The sequence below is a fragment of the Acinonyx jubatus genome, chromosome E4 (genome assembly GCF_027475565.1).
Source record: "Acinonyx jubatus isolate Ajub_Pintada_27869175 chromosome E4, VMU_Ajub_asm_v1.0, whole genome shotgun sequence".
Lineage (NCBI taxonomy): Eukaryota > Metazoa > Chordata > Mammalia > Carnivora > Felidae > Acinonyx > Acinonyx jubatus.
In genome coordinates this window covers 4682214-4701646 of record NC_069395.1, presented here as the reverse complement: position 1 = coordinate 4701646, position 19433 = coordinate 4682214, and the positions used below count along the sequence as shown (strand labels likewise).

General features: G+C 58.7%; 1 protein-coding gene and 1 long non-coding RNA gene across 5 annotated transcripts in view; one reads left to right on the top strand and one right to left on the bottom strand.

The window, feature by feature from the left end:
• Positions 1 to 216: 216 nt before the first annotated feature.
• Positions 217 to 7251, bottom strand: LOC128312946 (uncharacterized). Its single transcript, XR_008292932.1, has 2 exons — positions 4742 to 7251; positions 217 to 2934 (listed from the first exon to the last, which is right to left on the bottom strand). It is a non-coding gene; the product is annotated as an uncharacterized LOC128312946 (long non-coding RNA).
• The window catches only part of KCNJ10 (potassium inwardly rectifying channel subfamily J member 10), a 28890-nt gene continuing 15911 nt past the window's right edge, over positions 6455 to 19433 (top strand). Inside the window, exons 1-2 of one of the 4 annotated variants that reach the window (XM_015083787.3) lie at positions 6455 to 6724; positions 16095 to 16292. In XM_015083787.3, coding sequence (XP_014939273.2) covers positions 16254 to 16292 — 39 coding nt within the window. In that variant the 5' untranslated portion in view covers positions 6455 to 6724; positions 16095 to 16253. Of the gene's footprint in view, positions 6725 to 12135; positions 14832 to 16094; positions 16293 to 19433 lie in introns of those variants that run through there. The other 3 variants (XM_027048705.2, XM_027048706.2, XM_027048708.2) reach the window with 3 other exon arrangements.

Here is a 19433-nt window from a genome sequence, read left to right as displayed (position 1 = left end):
GGCCATCCCGATCCAGGAGGAGATCGCTAGAGAGAAAAGAGGTCCACCGGAGGAAGGGAGGCGGGGTCAGGGGCTCTAATCTTTGTCACTGGTTTATGGCGTGACCCAAGGAATTGCTTCCTTCCTTGAACCACCAGCGATCCACTTTTCACAGGGTACAAACCTCCCCTTTGAACCTGCTTCACGGGGTGTGCGGATCACACGAGGCAACCCAGATAGAAGGGCTTTAAAGTGTATTTTGCTACTAGCGAAAAGTGTGGAAACAACGCAAACGTCCAACGGAGAGAAAAGCCTAGGTGAGGGCTTAAAACTCTCCGTGCGACCAACTTCCGCAGAGCCAGGGTGCTGGGCAAAGTGCTAGGTGGGGGTGGTTACAGAAATGACACCTAGTCGCTGCCCACGAGGAGCACGTGGTCCAGTGGGGGAGAAAGACAGGCAGACACAGAACGCGAATATCACTACCGATAATTCCTTGAGCGCCAGCTATGACCCGGCCACACACCTCCTCTAAAGACCCCGGGAGACACCCTCCGAGAGGGGTATGGTGTTCTCCGTTTAGGGACGAGACACTAAAGCAGAAAGGGGAAGAGAGTTGCCAAGCGTCACAGAGGCAGAGAGAGCGGCCACAGTCCTCCACGTGTGTCCCCCCCTCACTGCGGGGCCGGGAAGATGTAGAAACGGACACTGGAGGCTTAGAAGTTGCTGGAATGATCTGGGGAGGTGGAGAAGGTGGTGACTGAGTAGTATAATCTCGGGAGGCAGTGTCCCGGGTTCAAGTGCCGGCTCTGTCCGCTGCTAGCTGGGTGGCTTCGAGCAAGTTACTTGACCTCTCTGATCGCTTTCTTCACCTGAGAAATGAGAATTATCCATCTCCAAGAGAGTATCCTCCTTTTGGGGGTTGTCATGAGGCAGCGCCTGGCACCTTGTAAATGCTCCGCAGATGCTGGCTACGTCTCTCTTCTCCTTGTTACCCTCATCCGGGGCATCTCCTGATACCCCCACCCTGCTCCTCCTTCCTCTGTTTCGGTGCCACCCAGTGAGGCCTGCAGGGGGCGCTGCGGGTACACCGCCCTCCTCTCCCCAGCCCTCCTGCCCACGTTTCTTGTTCCAAGTGGAAATACCGAGTTTTCAGCCCGAGATTGGCATCAGGAGGGCTGTTAAAGCCCCAGTCAACATCCCCGTCTCCTGGGCCCGGCCCTGTCACCTGAGCCTTGGGACTGCTAGCCTGCCCTTCTCTGTCCTGCCAAGCAGCTGCTCACGTTGGCTCTGCTGTGCCAGGAGCTCAGAGGGAGGAAACCGGACCCCTGGGCAAGAGAGCATTTGCATAGAACTGGCCCCATTTCCTGAGGGTGGGGGGGGGGGGCGTCACGGGGCTGGCAGGCCCATCCGGAGGGTGTCAGCCAGCCCCCTGCCTCAGTCCCGCTGACCACCCTGAGGTGCCTCCCCCGTCTCCCCTGTGCAGGTCCTGGACTTCACCTGGTCTCTAACTTCAATCCCTTGTTTCTCATTGAGCTTGAGCAGAGGGAGGGAATCAAGTTTTCTTAGGTTCCAGGGTGCAAGATCCCAGCTTTCTGGTATCCCGACAGGGAAAGCAACTTTACGAGGAATTGGTAAAACATGTCAGTACAGTGGTGATGGTGGGAGACTGGGTTTGGAACTTGAGAATGTTGAGGGCGGGAGGGGCACGGCCGGGGCCACGTAGGTGGTCCACAAAGAACCTCGTTACAAGGTAGAAAAAGGAGCCCGCCCTGGGCAGGTGCATTCCTTATGGCATGTGGCTTGGAGAGTAAGTGGTACTTTGGGGCAAAAACAAAAATAAAAAGGGGAATCCTTCTAGTAGATACAGCTCTGAGCCAGGGTGCAAGGATTGGCAAGCCGAATGCCGTTCAGTTCTCAGCTTGCCCCCTCAGTGAGTGCCTTTGTGCAGTCCACAGCCTGTACAGCTGTATGTGGGAGCCCTGGGACCAACCAGTCTGGGAAGGTTTCCTTGAACGAGATCATGAGACTTCTTGGGTAAAATCTTGGAGGTGGGAGAGGAAGTATGATGGGAAAACAGGAGATGGTTGAGGATATGAATTTAGTGGAGCAGGGAGGCCAATCTGGCAGAAACGATAACAATTGTCATAAATTTAAGGGAGCTGGGGCCCGAGAAAACTCAGAGCAGAGGGAGAATACGATTGAAGCAGTGGATGCGGGTGGAGGTCAGAGCGAATGGGGGGAGGGGAGCAGAGCACAGCACCAGGACAGGGGGGACCCCACTGGGCACCCCAGGCTGAGGCACATCCTGGCCTTCTGGCTCTTTCCAGCACAACTAGGGGATCAGAGCCTTCTCATCAACAGGTCTATCTTGCTTGATAGGATTGGTGCCGATTGCTCAGGATTCAAAAGTCCTGGCATTTAGAGGTGGTCCAGGATTAGTCCTCACCTTTCAGGTCTGGGATGGGTCCTTAGGCAGGACTAAGACCAGGCATCCCAGCTCCTGGTCCCTGGTTGTTTCTTTATTCCCTGTAGTCTCCCTGCTACCACAGTGTATTGGGTGTCAGTGGGATTTTAATCCGTGGGACCCAACTGGAAAGATACGAGAGGAGCCACCTAGTTAAAGAAATTCTGGGAAGACTCCGTTAGCAATGTGATCAAGCACCCCTCAACTTCCGTCCTATAAATGTGGGTTTATGTACACTGCATTTCGCGGAGGGAGGGGGTATGTATACCTAAACAATAATCCTTTAGTGACTGGGGCAATGTAGCCTCGTCCCTCCGCCTCGCGGTCCTCTGTGGTCTGGATCATCCAGCTACGAGGTGCCCACTACTGATGGAAATTCGTTGAGCTCAAATGTTGCTCGGAGCCCCATAGTGTGCAATGCAATCAATCATCTCCACTCTTTCCAGAGCAAGGTCAAAGAGGAGACGAGGCCAAAGTCGGAAGGAATGAATCTGAAAGGAGCAATCGAGAAGACAGTTGGCTACACTGAGAGAAGAGGGGAGGTCTTCAGAGAAAGATGGTTCCCCTACCCGCCACGGAGGGGTGGTCCAGAATTAGTCCTCACTTCACGGGGAACGGATGGGTCCCAGGAGAAGGTGGTGGTCATGGATGTCACAACCGTGGCAAATTTTTCATACTAACCTGTGTGCCTGTTGACAAGATTATGTTTAACCTATGCAAATTCACTCTAGTGAGAGGCGCTTTGGAGCCAAACACGTGTGGATTCAGGTTCTGAAACTAACACCTTCTAACTATGTAACCATAGGCAAGGCAAGCCACTTCACCTCTCGGAGCCTCGGTTTCCCCATCTCAAGTGATATACGTATCTTCTATCATAAACACTCACGAATACCAATTCCCTATGACCTTTATCATGGGTTCCCTATTGGGCTCCTAGTGACTATTCTAGGACTTTTTTTTTTTTTTTTTTTTTTTTTTAATGTAAGCCTTACACCCAGCATGGGGCTTGAACTCACAACTTGGAGATCAAGAGTTGCATGGTCTACCAACTGAGCCAGCCAGGCGCCCTGAGGACCTCTTTTCCGTAAAAAGATTTGCGAAAGTGAGAACTGTTGTTTGACAATATCTACAAAGGAATATATGCGATGGGTACATGTGTATATATGTTGTAACACATGACTTAAGAACAAAAACTCCATTTAAGTCACTCTTTTAAAAGTAGAAAACCACAGTTCCATTTGAGCTATCTGTACTTTTCCACGGTCTTGCACCCTTGCTGTTCTAGAACTTCAGAGCTCTTTCTAATTGCCCGGTCCCGCCCCACACCGTGATTTTTAGCAAATGGCTCTTCTGCTTTCCAGGGAAGGTGCAGGCCATTTGGAAAGAACTCCTCCAGAGACCTCTCCTTCACCACGAGGTATCTCTTCTGCTCCCATCCTTGGCTCTTTCCTCCCTGGCCTCTCCGAGGCATACCCTAAAAGCCTAAAAGCATCGAGCTGAGGAGCTTGGACCGTGCCCAGGAAGCAAGGGGCACCCTGTTTGGGGGTTGATAGAGGGGTGCAGGGACTGACATGGTGAAAACAGGTTGTCTCTTCCTTTGAGAATGGAGAGAAGGGGGAAGGGTGAGTCCAGGGCCTGGGCTGTCAGTGATCTTCCTGGTCCTGGCTGTGGCCATGAAATGAAAAGGGACATCCTAGAGAAATATAACAAAGAGAGACCTGGCAGGATTTAGTGGCTTAATTGACGTGTCAAGGGGTGGAGCAGAGGGAAGGGTGAAGAGTGGGGATCAGTTTCAGTTTTTAAATCTGATCGACAGGGAGGGGCGCCTGGGTGGCTCAGTCGGTTAAGCCTCTGGCTCTTGATTTCAGCTCAGGTCGAGATCTAACAGGTCGTGAGCTCGAGCCCCACATTGGGCTCTGCACTGAGAGCATGGAGGCTGCTTGGAATCCCCTCTCTCCCTCTCTCTCTGCCCCTTCCCTGCTCATGTGTCTCCCCCTTCTCAAAATAAACCAATAAACTTAAAAAAAAATGTGATTGACCAGGAGAAACACAGAAATAAAGAAGTCACGAGGGCTGCCAGCCTTGAGGAGGAAGAAGATAAGTTCGGTTTGGGGCCTGTCCGGGAGGAGTGGAAATCCCCCGCCAGCAGCTGGAACTGAGATGCTCTAAAGAAAGCCCAAGGCTGAACACAGAGATCTGAGTGTAACTTGGAGATGAGAGGCAGAGCGACGTCAGTGATGAAGGCTCCACCTCAGACACAGAAAGAGATCAAGGACACGAAGCGAACACAGGACCAACCCTTCGGCATTGGAGGAGCGAGCGGCTGTAGGTTTGGGCGCACAGGGCCAGTGGAGGCGGACGGGGCTGGAAGGACACCAGGTCTAAGTCATAGCGGGCCTTCTGTCCCACGGCGAGGAATCTGGATTTTACTTCTGGCCGACGGGCAGCCACTGAAGGCTTTTACATTGGGAAGGGACACAGTCAGGTTTGTGTTTCAGAGAGCTGGTACCTCACAGGTGTTCAGCCTTAAATGTAGGAGTTCATGATCCGCAGGATTGTTCGAGTGACGGAAACTGGAGGTGGGGATGCTCATGAGAGGGCAGCTGCAGAGATCCTGGCCAGAGAGGGGCGGTGTCCTGGGGCACAGCTGAAGGATGCGGCAGAGAGGAGGGGGCAGGCTCTGGTTAGCTCAGATGAGGAAAGAGAAAAGAATCAAGGCTCTGGCATTGCGGTCTGCTGGCCCCTCCCTCCAAACCATCTCGCTCACCTCCAGATTTATCTTCCTAAAATTCTGCCAGGGCTTCGTCTGTCCTCGGCTCAAGACTTTGCCTCCAGGAACCCAGAGCTGACCCCCAGCTGGCACCGTCCTCTCTTGCCCCAACACAGACACCTCACCTGTGGTGCCTGGCTTGCGGCCCAGCTCCCTCCCCCAGGGGGGCTAGTTCAAATGTACATTTACCCAGCCTACGGCTTTTAGAGGCAGATCTAAACTAAAACGTTTCAGGTCTCTTTGCTTTTGTTTTGTTTTGTTTTTGTTTTTTCCAAGATGTATATCAACTCAAGATGATAATGCCGGTTACTGATTAATAGTTAAATATCTAAATATCTATGATGAACCAAAATGGGGAACTGATTCTTTCCTTAATAAATGCCCAGGGCGGGAGCCTGTGGATTGGAACCCCTGGAAGCACGGATTCGGGTACTGAGAGCAGTCCTTGGTGATGGCGGGGATGAGAAGAACTGTCACCTGCTCTCTGTCTAGTCCAGGGGGCCCGTGTGCCGCCGTTTCCCAAGCAGACTTGTATTTCCATGTGTCCCGGGGACTTGGTGACTGCGTTCCTTCTGCCTCGGACGCCCTGCGCATCATCTCCCAGGACCTGAATCCTCTGCGCTCTTCAGGGCGCTTATCAGATGCCCCACATCTGCCAGGACCCCCTAAGTGGAGGGACCTGGCCCCCTCTGCGGCCTCCAGCGCCTCGCACCTGCGCCGCGCGCCCCGCCGCGTCGCGGCTCCGGGACCCGGCGGGCTGCTGGCGGGGAGGCTGGTCCGCGCACTCGGCCCCCGGGACCTCACGCAGGGCTTAGGGCCCGGTGACCCGCAGGGGGATAGCGCGCCGGAGCCCAGCCCCAGCCAGCCGCTTGGCGCTGCGCGCAGGGCCACCGGGCCGTCCCGAGTTCATTTCCAGCTCATTAACTCGGCCCGGCCCGCCCCCCGCGCCCGCTCCCCGTCGCTGACACGGCCGCCGCCGCCTCTCCCCTGTCATCGTGCCAGCGCAGCCCCTATCGCTTCGCCCATCGTCTCGCGTCCCTTTCCCTCCCGGAGTCTGTCTGGGTCCCGCTCCTCGGGCGCTGCGCTCGGCCCTGCGCCTCCATCTGTCTGGGTCTCCGCTTCCTTGCCCCCTGCGCCCCGCCCCCCGCCCCGGCCTCTCCAATCCCGGCGGCGCGGGCCTGGCGCTCCACGTCCCCATTGGCCCGCCCGCAGCCCCCCGCCCCCGCCCGCCGGCCCCCTCCGGGCCCCTCCATTCACACAAAGTTTGGCTCCGGCGCTGCGGAGGGAGGGGGCGGCCCGGCCCGGCCCAGCTCTGCCCCCGGCCGGCCCGACCCCGGCCCCGGCCCCCGGACCAGCCCTTATCTGATCCCAGCTCCGGGTTTAAGAGTCCCGGCTCTGCCCGTCGCTCGGCTCGGTTCCTCATTCCTGCCCGCCCCGTCCGGCCGTCCGTCCATCCATCAGCCCGTCTGTCCCGCTGCCCATCCGAGGGGCCACTCCACCCCGGACCCAAGGTAAGACCCTGGCCCTGATGGAGCCCTGCCCACCTCGCTCCCCAAAGATAGGGGGAACCCCAGCCCTTCGGTCCCCACCCTGTCTGGTCTCAGCGGTACTGTCCTGTTCCCCAGCTTCCCACCTTGGGCGACCCCAAACAGACCCTCCTGGGAAGGGCTCCCCAAGAAAGAAACCTTACCCATGCTGGTCACCTCCAGCTCATTGGGCTAAAGAAGGGGCTTTCCCGATGCCCCTTCCCACCAGGCGGACCCGGCAGGGCATCACAGCCCTCTCAAGGGATACAGTGACCACCACATACAGGTAACCATGCATCGCCCACGCCGGCACTCCGGACAGCGCCCTCTCTTCCCAAGATGGTCAGGTTACCCCCACTCCCATGCCAGCCCCTTCCCCCTCCCCACACTGTGACACTCATGTAGTGACACCCATTGATCACGAGTCCACACATGGGAGCAGAGACACAAACCGCTGGGATTAGCGAGCCGCGGGAGCCTGGTGTGCCTGGGACCCCTGCCCACTTGGCCTCTTCCCTCCACTCCCACTTGCCCCGCATGTCAAGCCCCCCCTCCCCATCTCTTGCCCCCTTCCCCAGGTAGGTCACACTAGGGTCCCTGGGAAGCAAGCAGGGCCGCTCCTGCGGGAGGAAGAAGGGCAGGTTGGGTTCTGAGACATTCACGCTCCAGGCAGAGATGCCCCTTCCCCATCCCAGCCCTTGTCCCCACCAGGAAGTGACCAAGGGCAGCGGTGTGAGGAAAGAGATAAGGGTCAAAGCTTCCCGATTTGGGGGAGGAGAGCTGTGCCCCTGGGATGGGTAGAAGGACAGATCTGGGACAAAGTGGGAGGGGGGCCTCTGGTTACTTGAGATGTCACTCCTGCTAATGAAGCACCCAGAGTGAGGCGGGGGTGGAGGGCCCAAAGGAGGCCAGGGCTCAGGACGTGAATTTGTTGCTTATCAGCACAAATTCTGGCTAAAGGTTTGGGGCCCGTCTGCCTCGGCTGTGGTGTCTGATGTGTTCCCCCACCGGGACTGCTTTTGGGAGTTCCGTGGGGGGGGGGGGGGGGGAGGTGGGGAGAAGATGAGAGATTTGGGCCCCTGGCGTGAGGAGGGTCTCGGTGCAGGGGTGCTCGGCAGGGCCTGGAGGGCACCAAGCCATCGGCCTGAGGAGGGGCCAGCAGCCCCCGCTGCGTTCTATTTGGTTCCATCTCCGGACCCTCTCCCTAATCTCTGCGAGTTTCCGAACGTGTTCCTGGCGCAATGGTGGGCACCGTCCTGTGCTGAGGGTAGGGCCTGCGAATCCCTCAGGGTGTGGCCTGGTTGTGGGGGACCCAGTGTTGAAGGAGGCAGGTGTTCTGGCTTCTAGCTACTTCTTCAGGGAGCAGGAAATGAGGGAGGGGGAGGGACGGCGTCACGCCAGGGAGAGGGGCCAGGGCTGGTCTGCGGAGGCGATGGGCATGGCCCGGGCAGGGCCAACCCCCTTTCCCCGCCCCTCTGTCCTTTGGCGGTGGTGGCGAGGGAGGGAGAGAGGGGGTGTTGGGGGGCGATCTGGGCCAGTCTGGCCTCCCGGAGCCCTTGCCAGCCTGGTTCCTGAAAGGAGCTGCTGTTTTCTGAGCTGTCCCCCACCCCCCACCCCCCAGCCGGAGCCCGAGCAGCCAACTTGTCTCAGTCGGTATCATATGGCAATGACTCCACGGAATGGAGGGGTGGGGGGGGGGGTTGTTGAGCAGGGTTACGGGTCCATTCCTTCTGTGGTTCCAATGCAGAATTCCACTGCAGCCCCCTACGCTGAGGGGGAAAAAAATCTGTGTTCCCAACATCTGCCTCACACGCAGTCTAGGGACGCTTGCGTTCATATGGGAGGGTTAGCTGTCTGGCCACCGGCACCCCCCACCTCTTCCCGTGCCCCTACCTGCACCTCCATACATGAGCTCATTTGTAGCTCCAGGTCGTTTGGCTTGGAGGGAAGGGCCCGGCAGAAGACCCAGGGACCTCTCTTCCCTTGTCCTCCCTAAGGGACCAGAGAGGCTTGACATTTGGATCTGGGTGGGCTCAGAGCCCTCCGGATCATCCTGGGATCCACGGGATGAGAGGTTTAGGGTCCTGGGGGGCGGGTCATACCGAGAGACCCACTTCCTCCGAGGAGAAAAGGCCTGTTGGGCCTCCTGGCGAGATGCGCGGCCTCTGCATGCGAGACGGAAGACGGGCCGAGTCCCCTCGGCATCGGTGGGGGAGAGAAAGAGACGTGGGGCCACGGAGCCCCCAACTTTCCTGCCAAGGGTTATGTAGGACGGAAGGAAAAAAAAAAAACCTTCCACTCCCCCTCCCCTTCCCGGCCTAGATTCTCCTCTTGCCTGACTGGTCAGTGCCACTGTCCAGGCTGAGGCCAAGCGGTCCAGGACAGTGGGGAGGCCCCGGAAGGGGCAGGGAGGCCGTTGGGATGGAACTATGGAAAGATAGAGGGCGGGCAGGTCTGGACTGCAAGGGTTTTAGCGCCCGGGGAAGGGTGGTTGGCAGGGCAGCTCCTGGAAACCGAGCTGCGGGAGTTTCCCCCGTCACCGCGGCTCCCCCACGGGCTGAGTTCAGGCCTCTCTTCCCTCATTCCAGTTTCTCGTACATGATGCTGCCGTTCTGCATGGGCACAGTGCCTCGGGGTGGGGCGGGGGACCCTCTCCATCCCCTCCCCCGCCAGAACCTTGAAAGGGCAAAGAGAAGGGGATTGTGGGAAAACCTCTCCCGTGGGTGTCCGCCAGCCCCTCGCTGGATTTGAGGCGGTGGGGAGAAGGGAGGGGCTGGCTCTGGAATGTGGAGAGAAGTAGGAGCTGGCCCGAGTGGCCCCGGGGAAGCAGGGCTGAGAAGTGGGCCTGAGCACTTCCTGCCTCTTAGGCTGTGACTTCCCAGTACACGGCCATGGCGTTCTTTTTCCCAGGGGGCAGAAGGCCCTGGAAAGGGTTGGGGCCGCGGCTGGAAGGACTTAGGTTCGACTTCAGGAAGCGCATCCCATAAAAAAGGAAAGAAATCTGAGATGGGGTTTGGGAAGGAACGGGAGACCACCTTCTGGAACAAAAAAACCCCACCCCTAAGCCCCCAGGCCCATCCTTAAGGCTTCTGAGGGGAGCTGGGAAGCACAGGGAGGACGCGGCAGCCGTCGGGAGGCCTCTCCAGGGTGGCCTGGCCACTCCGCCACGTGGTCCCAGGGGTTCTTCCTGCTCGGGCCCCACCTGGGAGGCCGTGGGTGGAGACGTTAAGAGCCTGGCCTCGGAGTCAGACTCCCTGGGTTCAAATCCCGGTTCCACCGCTCAGCAGCTACGACGTGCGTCCCCTCAGCCTTATGATGGCGCCAGTAACAGTTGGGGATTGAACGAGTCGCTGCTGGTAGAGGGCTGGCAGTGATGCTCAGCAGCTAACACGTGTGTTTCCTGCAGTGGTGCTCCCTCTCTCTGGCCTGACTCTGCCTCTCCCGGCCCCCGGGGCCTTACCACAGCCCGTCCCTGGTACTCCCGAGGCCAAGTCCGGGGCTCTGTCGCTCCACCCTTCCGGAGTTCGGGAAGGCAGAGAATCCTCACCTACAGATGCAGGCGGGACTCCCGTCTTCATTCCCACAGATGGCCCCACGTGGGCCCGGTCTCCTCTCCCGTAGCTTCCTTCCCTGTTTCCAGGCAGGCGTCCCGTCTTCCACTGGGGTCCACGAAGTGTGAACTGAGACGTTGAGCTTTCCTAAAACAGCCTGTTTGCCCATCTGGAGCAACTTCTCCCTCCCAGCCAGAGGCCCCCCACCTCAGCTGTCCCCCGCGAGCCTGCCTGTCCCTCTGCCGCCCGGTTTACAAGCCCGCCCTTTCCTCTGTCCCCAACCAGCCCGAGTGTCCGCAGCAGCCTACCTAAAGGCTTCCCTGACTCCAGCCACCCTCTCTCCTCCGTTCCCTCCCTCTTCTTCACCGCCCAATTCCCCCTAGGACTGTCCCCACGAAGCACCTGTTTTGTCTTGTCCCTTTCCTACCCAGACATCCCTGTTGGTTTTCAGATGAAAACTCCCCATCGCAGTCTTCAAGGTACTTTATGGAAGCTTTCCTCGCTCCCCTCCAGCACCCCATCTCTTGGGACTGCCCTCTTGAGAGGGGTGGGGGACGTGTCCACCGGCCATCCCTGAACGCCTTCTCTTCTCTCCCTTTGGGCACTTGCGGGGCCATTCCCATTCCAAGGCTGATCCCTCTTGTCCAGCGCCACCCGCGTCTCCCCATGGGCTCTGCCGTCTTGTACGCCTTTCTCCTCAGCAGTCCGCTTGTCCTTTGTCCCTTGTGTCTGTGACTTTGCCCGGATGTCCAACGCAATCGAATGGTAGTGCTGGAGGGGACATCCTGTCTCCTTCCTTGCACGGGGGCTCCTCTGGGATGGGGCCGTGACCCTGCAGAGTTTGGATCCCCCGAAGCAAAGGCCTCTCTTCCCTTCCGGGGACCCCTCAGCTCCTAGGAACAGAGTGCCCTCTGACCAGCTTGACTCTAGGTAGGAAACCTTTCTGGTGGCTAATTCTGCGGGGGTGAATCCCGACTTTGGAGGCTTACGAATGTCTGGGAGTGGGGTGTGTATATGTTAGACCCTATGATTGAACTCCCTGGGGAACTTCAAGAGAAGCCCCTCTCCCCCCAACAGCCCCATCCTGTGGAGATGGCATCACCCTAAGATTGTGAGCAGCAGACCCCAAGACCCCCAGTTTCCAGCTTTTTAAGCATGTTGGCCCAAACCCAAAAACTCCTGTGGGGATCCGCTGAGCCTTTCTCTCCTGGCCAGGGAGGTCCGCTCCCGCCTCACGCTGGGCTTGTGGGCAGGCGTCCGGGGCAGAAGAGGCAAAGGTCAGAGCCCAGTCTGGGGCATCCCAGTTGTTCTGAGCCTCCCCCTGGGCTCGAGAGCTGGGAGATCTGTGGGGACACCTCCCAGGTGGGGCACAGGCCTGACCACTTACCCTTACGTTCTCCCTGGGACTGTCCCGTAGCTGTTCCCTCGCCCCTAGTCCCAAACAGGAGACCTGGGCACAGGCCTTCTCCCCACGTCTAAACCTCCCCACCGGCCCTTCCGGGGACAAGACACGGGCAACTGGCAGGAGGAGAGAGCGAGTATGTCTGAGTCTAGGGCGGTGTTCGCAAGCCTTTTGATCTCAGGACTTTACACTCTTAAGCATGATTCAAGACTCCAAAGACCTTTTGTGTATGTGGGTTATATTTATTGATATGTCAGAAATGAAAACGGAGGAGACTTAAACTGTTTATTAATTCATTTAAAAACAACCACAAACCCATTGCATGTCAACGTGTATGATATCTTTTTAATGAAAAGTGGCTGTATTATATTTTATTTTTCTTATTATTTTTTGAAATGTTTATTCATTTTTGAGAGAGAGAGAGAGAGAGGGAGAGTGTGAACGGGGGAAGGGCAGAGAGAGAGGGAGACACAGAATCTGAAACAGGATCCAGGCTCTGAGCTGTCAGCACAGAGCCCGACGTGGGGCTTGAACTCACGAACCGCGAGATCGTGACCTGAGCTGAAGTCGGATGCCCAACCGACTGAGCCACCAGGCACCCCCAAAATCGCTATATTTTAAAAACAAAGCAACAAAATGTTTAGCAAGAAGAGTGGTGATGTCCCACACTTTCACGAGTCTTTGTAACGTGTGGCTTAACAGAAGACAGACAATTTCTCATATCTGCTTCTGCGTTCAATCTCTTGCCATATCATGTGTCACATAGCTTCTGGAAAACTCCACTGAACACTCATGAGAGAATGAAGGCGAAGAAAGCAAATAATATAGCAGCATTGTTGGGAAGACAGTTTTGACCTCACAGAGCCTCCGAAAGGGTGTCAGGAACCCCCAGGGTCCCTGGACCACGCTTTGAGCATCACTAGTCCAGAGGACTCTCGGAAAACCGTTTCAATCCCCACGCCTCCTCCCCCGCCAAGCCGAGTATCCTGGCTGATCTCGGCTGCCCACACCCCTCTGAGTGTTCTCACTGGGCAGGCGGTCTGGGGGCCGTGGTTAAACAGGTGGGGCTCCGTTCTGCCCCCTCCCTAGCTGTGTGACCTTGGGCAGATTATCAACATCTCTGTGCTTCAGTTTTCTCATCTGTAAAATGGGGCTTGAAGAAAGTGCCTATTTTTTCGAGTTGTTGAAAATTACATGACAGAATTCTAGAAGAGGGCTTAGCGCAGTGCTACGTAGTGTGAGTTCAGGAGCCTTGCCTCTGAAGAATTCCCAGGGCCCGGAAGGCAGGGAGGGAGGGGCACAGGTGATCCTTCCCCTGTGGCTGAGGGGGTTTCCCAGCCCAGGGACGGAGAGCGACTGGGAGGGTTCACAGGGTTGCTGGCCCTGAATCTAGGAGTTCTAACTCCCAGCCCTCCCCTCCTCCCCCACTGGGGACCCTTTGGGGGCAGGGAGGGCTTGCAGAAGAACCGAAGTCCTGACTGGGAGGAAGGAGCAGGCCTTCCCTTTCCCCCAGTAGCAGCAGGCGAGCCGTTCAGGGCCCAAGGCTGTGTAGCAGGAAGCCCCGAGGTCAGATAACAGGCAGGGCCTCCTGCCCTCAGCACAACTGAAAACAGAAGTGCCCAAGCCCAGAAGCTTTCTCTGTCTTGCCGGGGGCAGTCCTCTAAAGTGACCTCAGCCCTCTCTCCTGGGGGTTCCTGGCCCAGGACAGAGGAAGTCTTGATCGGGCAAACATTGCTACTCAAGTGGCCCCCCTTCCCTGCTCGCTGCCCCCTTCCCAGGTCTGGGCCTGCTCTCAGCCCCTGCACTGGCCGCTCCCTCCCAGGGCGGGGGTGGGGAGTGGGGCCGCAGCTGGCGCCCAGGCCACGGAGGGTGCCCGTGGGGGGGGTGGGTGGAGGAGGGTGCGGGGCCCCCCTGGGCAGGAGGACCTATTGCGCACAGCGTGGGGGAGGCCCGAGGCAGCCACACACATCCCGCAGCACCGCTGGCCCTGGCCTTCTGGCCCTTCGGCCACGCTCCCCGGAGCTGGAGCTGGGGCTGCAGGTGCCGCCTTCCTCAGAAGCCCAGACACCCCGGCTGCCTCACCCCCACCCCCCCCGCACACACCGATTTTGCATCCGGTGGCGGTCCCGATCCGACCCGCAGCCCCCCAGCCCGACAACTCCGGAGACCCTCAGGCTTAAGTTTGAGACCTTGCTCCGTGGCTCCTGCCCACACCACTCCCTGGAATAGAGGGCAAGAGATGGTAATAGATGGGGGAAACTGAGGCAAAAAGTGGGTGGGCTCAGACTGCCCACCTGCTTCTTTCCCGGCGGCCCGGCCTGGCCCCCAGAGTGCTCCCCTCCCCCATCGTGACCGGTCCCTTGGCTTTTTCCACTTGCAAAGGCCTTTGTGGCCAGTGGCTGGTTTGGGGGCCCTAGGCGAGGCTCCCTGTGTTGTCTCCCTAGGGGAGCCCCCAGGGACTAAGATCTCTCCAGTCTCGGCCCTGCCCCACCCCCTGCCTCCACAGGCAGGGCCAGCAGCCCCCCAGCTCCCTCCTCTGGGCTGTGGGACAGGGAGAGGGCCGAGGGGCTGGCCCTGCATACTAATGGCCTGCCCATTGTCAAAGCCCCTTTGTGCCAGAGAGCTCCATTGAGGCGGCTCCGGGGCGGGCACAATGGGGGCTCTGTCCCTGAGTTCCCCCAAACAGTCACCTGCTTTCAGAGCCTCCCCCCACCACCACCCCCACCCGTCCCAGTGCCCGGAGGGCCAAGAGAGCGCGGGGGGAGTGGGCCCAGGGCCAGGGGGGATGGGCAGGAGGCGACCTTCCCCCCCACCCCCGGGGCAGGCTGGGGAGCTGGGCACTGGTGGGGAGAGGCCCCCAGCTCATGGGGAGGGGGTTGGGGGGGGGAGGGTGCAGTCTGTGGATGGAGCTGGGTTGCAGGCTCTAGGAGGCCAGCGAAGGGGAAGGGGTGTCCCCAGCGCCCACTCCTCGGTTCCACATGCCCGGGCCGGGCCCGCGGCTGCCCGCCTCCGCTCCTCCTCCACTGGGCTCATATATGCAGAGACACACAGGCACGCACTCATCTATGCAGCCCCACACACGGATCCCACACGCACGCTGGAGCGGATGTGCCCAGACCTCGGTCCTCTCGCCACCCACGTGCGTATGCACCTGCACGGCCGCGCCCCACCCCTCATCCCCTTTGCACCCCTCTGCCAGCCGCTGGCGGCTCAGCGCCACCCCCCCTTGCCCTCTCTGCCCCCTGCTGCTCCAACACAGGTTATAACAAGTTTGCACTTGTTGTGACCTCAAGAATGTAGCCCTGGGGCGGGTAATGTCCCGCTGCCCCAGACCTGACCGCTTATACGTTAACCACGGACACGGCCTCCTCTGCTGAACTGAGTGCAGCTCCCACCTCGCCCCACCTCGGGGGTTTCGGGGGCCAGGAACCCCGCCCCACCGCCGAGCCGAGCACGCAGAGGGGAGCTGTGCGCCACGAGCAAACCCAGCCCGCCCGGCGCAGGTCCAGTGTGACTGTCCCTTGCTTTTGCCCAATGCGCCCCGTGTCACAGCCCCTCGTGGCCCGAGAGGTCGACGGGGCAGTGCTCATTTCCCGTCTCCCACTAGGGCTCTGGGAAGTGACGCCACGGGTACAGGTGGCTAGGCTGGGACTGGTCACTGTCAGTCCCCACCTTCCCTGGGATGGGATTGGGGAGTGCTGGGGGGGGGGGTGGGGAGAACAGCAGGTACAGGGACCTGAAAGAGGATTCTGGGTCTAGAAGGGACCTCAGAAAGTCACCTTGACCCTTCCACTGTCCCAGGGCAGGGTGACCCTACCTCTGTTCATTTCCTGCCCTCACGTCGACCCCACTCCTGCCATTGATTCTGGATGGCTGGAGGGAGAAACCCCGCCGGTTCCTTAGCTAGGCTTTAGGGTTTGGGATCTGTGTTTAGAAGTCCTTCAGATGCCTGGCTCTGACCTTCCGTGCTAACACCCTCCGTTTGTTCAAGGATCCGTCCGGGATGTCTATGCCTCCCTCCCCTGCTATTCTGGTCTGGGGCATCCTTCGGAAGCCGGGAGCAAGCAGTCTAAAAAGGGAAGGGACAGAGGGCCCAGTAGGACCCCAAGACCTGGGGCGGCAGATGGGGTCACAGCACCTGCAGCAACTTCCTTAGATGGACGGCTCCAGATGTTGGGTCCCTCGCCTGCGAGGGTCGTTGGACGTTGATCTCCACGATGTTTCCCTTATGTCAGAATTGACAGGACCCTTTGGCTGTTTAACCCCCCCCCCCTCCCTCCAAAGCCCCCCCACCCTCTGGCTGCCGGGTTCTGCTTAAGCTGCCTCATCCATCCGTCTTCTTGATGTAGGAGCACCACCGCCCCCCCGCCCTTACTCCCTGGTGTGGTTCTTCTGCCTCCAGATTTCCCTTCACGTGTCCCCTGGTGGAGAAGGAGGGTGCCATCGGCGCCCCGGCTGCACTCAGGCCGTCAGTCCCTGTGAGAGGGAGGATGGAAGGCAGCCACCTCTGAATCTAGTTCTAGACTCATCTAGAATCTACAAGTGTCTCGTTAGTGCCTTCATGCCGCTCCTGCCTCATTCTTGTCTTCGAGTGGGGAAGGTAGGTAAGAAATAAGTAGAATGAGGGGGGGTGGGTAGACAGACTCCCTCTTGGGTGACGGCGGGGCCCCCTTAGGCCCCCTGTGTGAGGGTCAGGGGTGGCTCTGCACTTAGAACCAGGAGCCCCAGGGTCGAAAGGGAATGGACCCCTGGCTGGGAAGGTGGCTCACTCAGTCCCTGAATATGCATCATAAGAACGGGGTGCCTCGGGTCCCCATCTCCACCAGGGGTGAAGGTAAGATTAAATTGCTTCGGGACGCAGGGCTGGCTCCGTCGGTTAAGCATCTGACTCTTGATTTCGGCTCAGGTCATGATCTCACGGTTTGAGTTCGAGCCCCGCGTCGGGCTTGGTGCTGATGGTGTGGAGCCTGCTGGGGATTCTTTCTCCGTTTCTCTCTGTCCCTCCCCCACTCGCGCTCTCTCTCAAAATAAATAAATAAAACTTAAAAAAAATTGCTTAGATAGCAGTCAGTGCATCTAGGTAGGCAGATGCACAGGAGGCACAAACAGGAGGCATTTCCCGGGTACAAGGTATTACGAGGCAAAGGGGAAGGACGGAAAGAAGTGGTCAGCTCACTGTCCCCGATGACAGAGGGGACCACCTTTGGTCTCCATTGGACAGAGGCTGGTTGGCCTGGGAGGTAGTTCCCATGACACGCAGGGCCCCGGTGCACTGTGGGATTCCCAGGTCTCTCAAAGGAGTCCCTTGACCATTTCTTAGCCCCCAGCAGAGAGCACCCCTGAATCCGGCCCCTCCCTGCAGGCCCGCATTTTCGCTGTTCCTTTTAGCTCTCTCCTTGTTGGCCTAGATGTGGGCTGGCGGCCGCAAGGCCGAGGGGATTCTGGAGGCCTGAGGATGGGAGGGGGGTGCGCCCTGGGCCGTGGCTGTGGGTGGACAGGGGACGAGCTCAGTGGGTCATGTTCCCAGGTTGGCATCTGGCCCTTTGAGACCCCAGGTCAGTGAAGAGTCTCATGGGAAGAGAGGTTGGGACGAGGAAGAAGTCAGCGGTTCTTGCTCTGATTCTGACCAGAAATCACGTGCGCTGCTGGCCAGCTATGAGGTCGTAGGGAAGTCGCTTGTTTTTCCTAGGCCTTGCTTCCTCTTCAGGAAACCCGGGGAATCCGCCTGGATGACCCGGGGGCCTCCCAGCATGCGCATTCCGTGACCCTAAGGTGGCAAGGTGGAAAGCGTGGACTCGGCTGCAAACACACTTTGGCCTGTGGTCACCTGGGCCAGTCGGTAACCTCGTGGGTCTGGTTTGCACACCATTGACAGGCAGGCAGTGACGTTCCCGGCAACCCACGCGGGGGGCGTGGGCGTCTGCAGAGGCTTCCCGGAGACCGTGGCCTCTCAGCTGAGGCCTGGGAGGAGGGTAGGGATTGACCAGGCCCAGCGGGAGGGGGCAGAGGGTTTCCCAGACGAGGCCCCAGTGTTTGCCGAGAGCTGTTGGTAAGAGGAAGCCATGGGCTGTCCAAGGCCTGGGAGAGGCTTGGCGTGACTGCACAGGGGACACCGCGAGGGCAGAGAGAAGACAGAGGACGCTGAAGCTGGGGAGGCCGGCAGAGACCGGTTATCCCCGACTCCGTCCCAACTGTAATTCTGGGGCTTTCGAGGTGGGTCGTCTGCTCCCTCTCCCCCTCCTCACCATCCTCTTTCTCGGGCTTCTCCTCCCATTCTTCCAACGCTGAGCCCTCTGGCACTCGGTACTCGGGCACGGGCGGCACTGGGCTCACCAGGAGCACGTGGTCGGTCCAGGGAGAAGCTCAAGTCCAGAGTGGTCCGACCCTAGACCGTGCAGAGGGTCTACCTCCCACAGGAGACTCTGGACATCTGGCGTGGAAGCTGTCCTGCCGAGCACTGTGCACCTGCTGTTGGCCTCAGTTTCCCCATCTGGACACCCACTAGAGAGAGTCCGGAGGGTGTGACGGAGGTGGGCTGAGGGAAGCTATGGAAAATCCAGCTTTGCATCCCGAATAAAGGCTTAGAGGCTGATGGGGAGACCGGGTCAGTGTCCCCACCTGTTCCTAAGGGAAGTTGGGAGGCGGGACCTCCCGGGGCTGAAGGATGTCACACACGGGAAAGGGGCCGGAGGGAAGAAAGAGTCACGTGGAGGCGCAATCCGATGGGCTCTTGTAAGAAATAGCCCAGCTCCATTCTGGGCACTGCAGAGCACACAAAGATGAGCAAAATACAGTTCAGGAATCAGTTCAGAAAATAGTCCCCTGTTGGGGAAGATGGGCTGCTTCCTTCCTGGAAGGAGGGGGGCAGGTACAATGACCCCATAGGATCTGCTTCTGATGTACTACCACACCGGGGAGCATCTCTTCTGGCTCCCCGTCCCCTACGCTCTCGGACCTTCTAGCACCCCGGGCCCAGCAACTTCTCAGGCCACAGACAAGAAAGTGTGTGGATGCTTTCAGGCCCTCGTCCTAACTCAGGCAGGGAGCCCCACTGGTCCCTAAGGGACCCCTAAAGGAGCCCCTAAGGTCCCATCAGCTTGGCTCCTGTCTAGTTTCTCAGACCCTGCTGGAGGATCTGGTGACAGCTCTCGGTGGCTTGCTGGCCTTCCCACCAAAGCCCTTATCTCCTGGGGCCTGGCCATCCCGGGCTTTGAGAAGCTTGCCAGCTGCCTGGAGCCACCAAGGCGGGGACCAAGCAGGAGGGCACAGGGTCGAAGGGAGTCACTGAGGAATGTGGCCCTTCTCCATCCCTCACGTTCCCTAACTCTTGGCAGGTTGAAAGGGTTTTGCAGGGAGCCTCATCTTGGGAATGATCAGGAGGTGGGATGGAGAATAGCGCATTGGAAGCCTCTTCCGATTCTGGGGCCACAGTCAATCCTACCCCATGAGTCACTGTTCCCCTGAAAAAGGAGCATCATCAAACCCCCTGGCATATGGAGAGGCGGGGCAGGTGAAGGGCCACGGGGCTTGGAGACAGACGTTTGGGCTGAGCCATTGAACAAATGTCAGCGAGACACTTTGTCTCTCTGAGCCCCGCTTCCTCTAATGCTGTAGACACTTTCCTTCATCTGCAAAGTAGGATAATAATAATAATATCTTCATATTTGCATAAGGGCCTTACAGATTTCACGTACTTCATCTCATGTGATCCTGACCATACAATGGAAGGTTTTATTGCCTC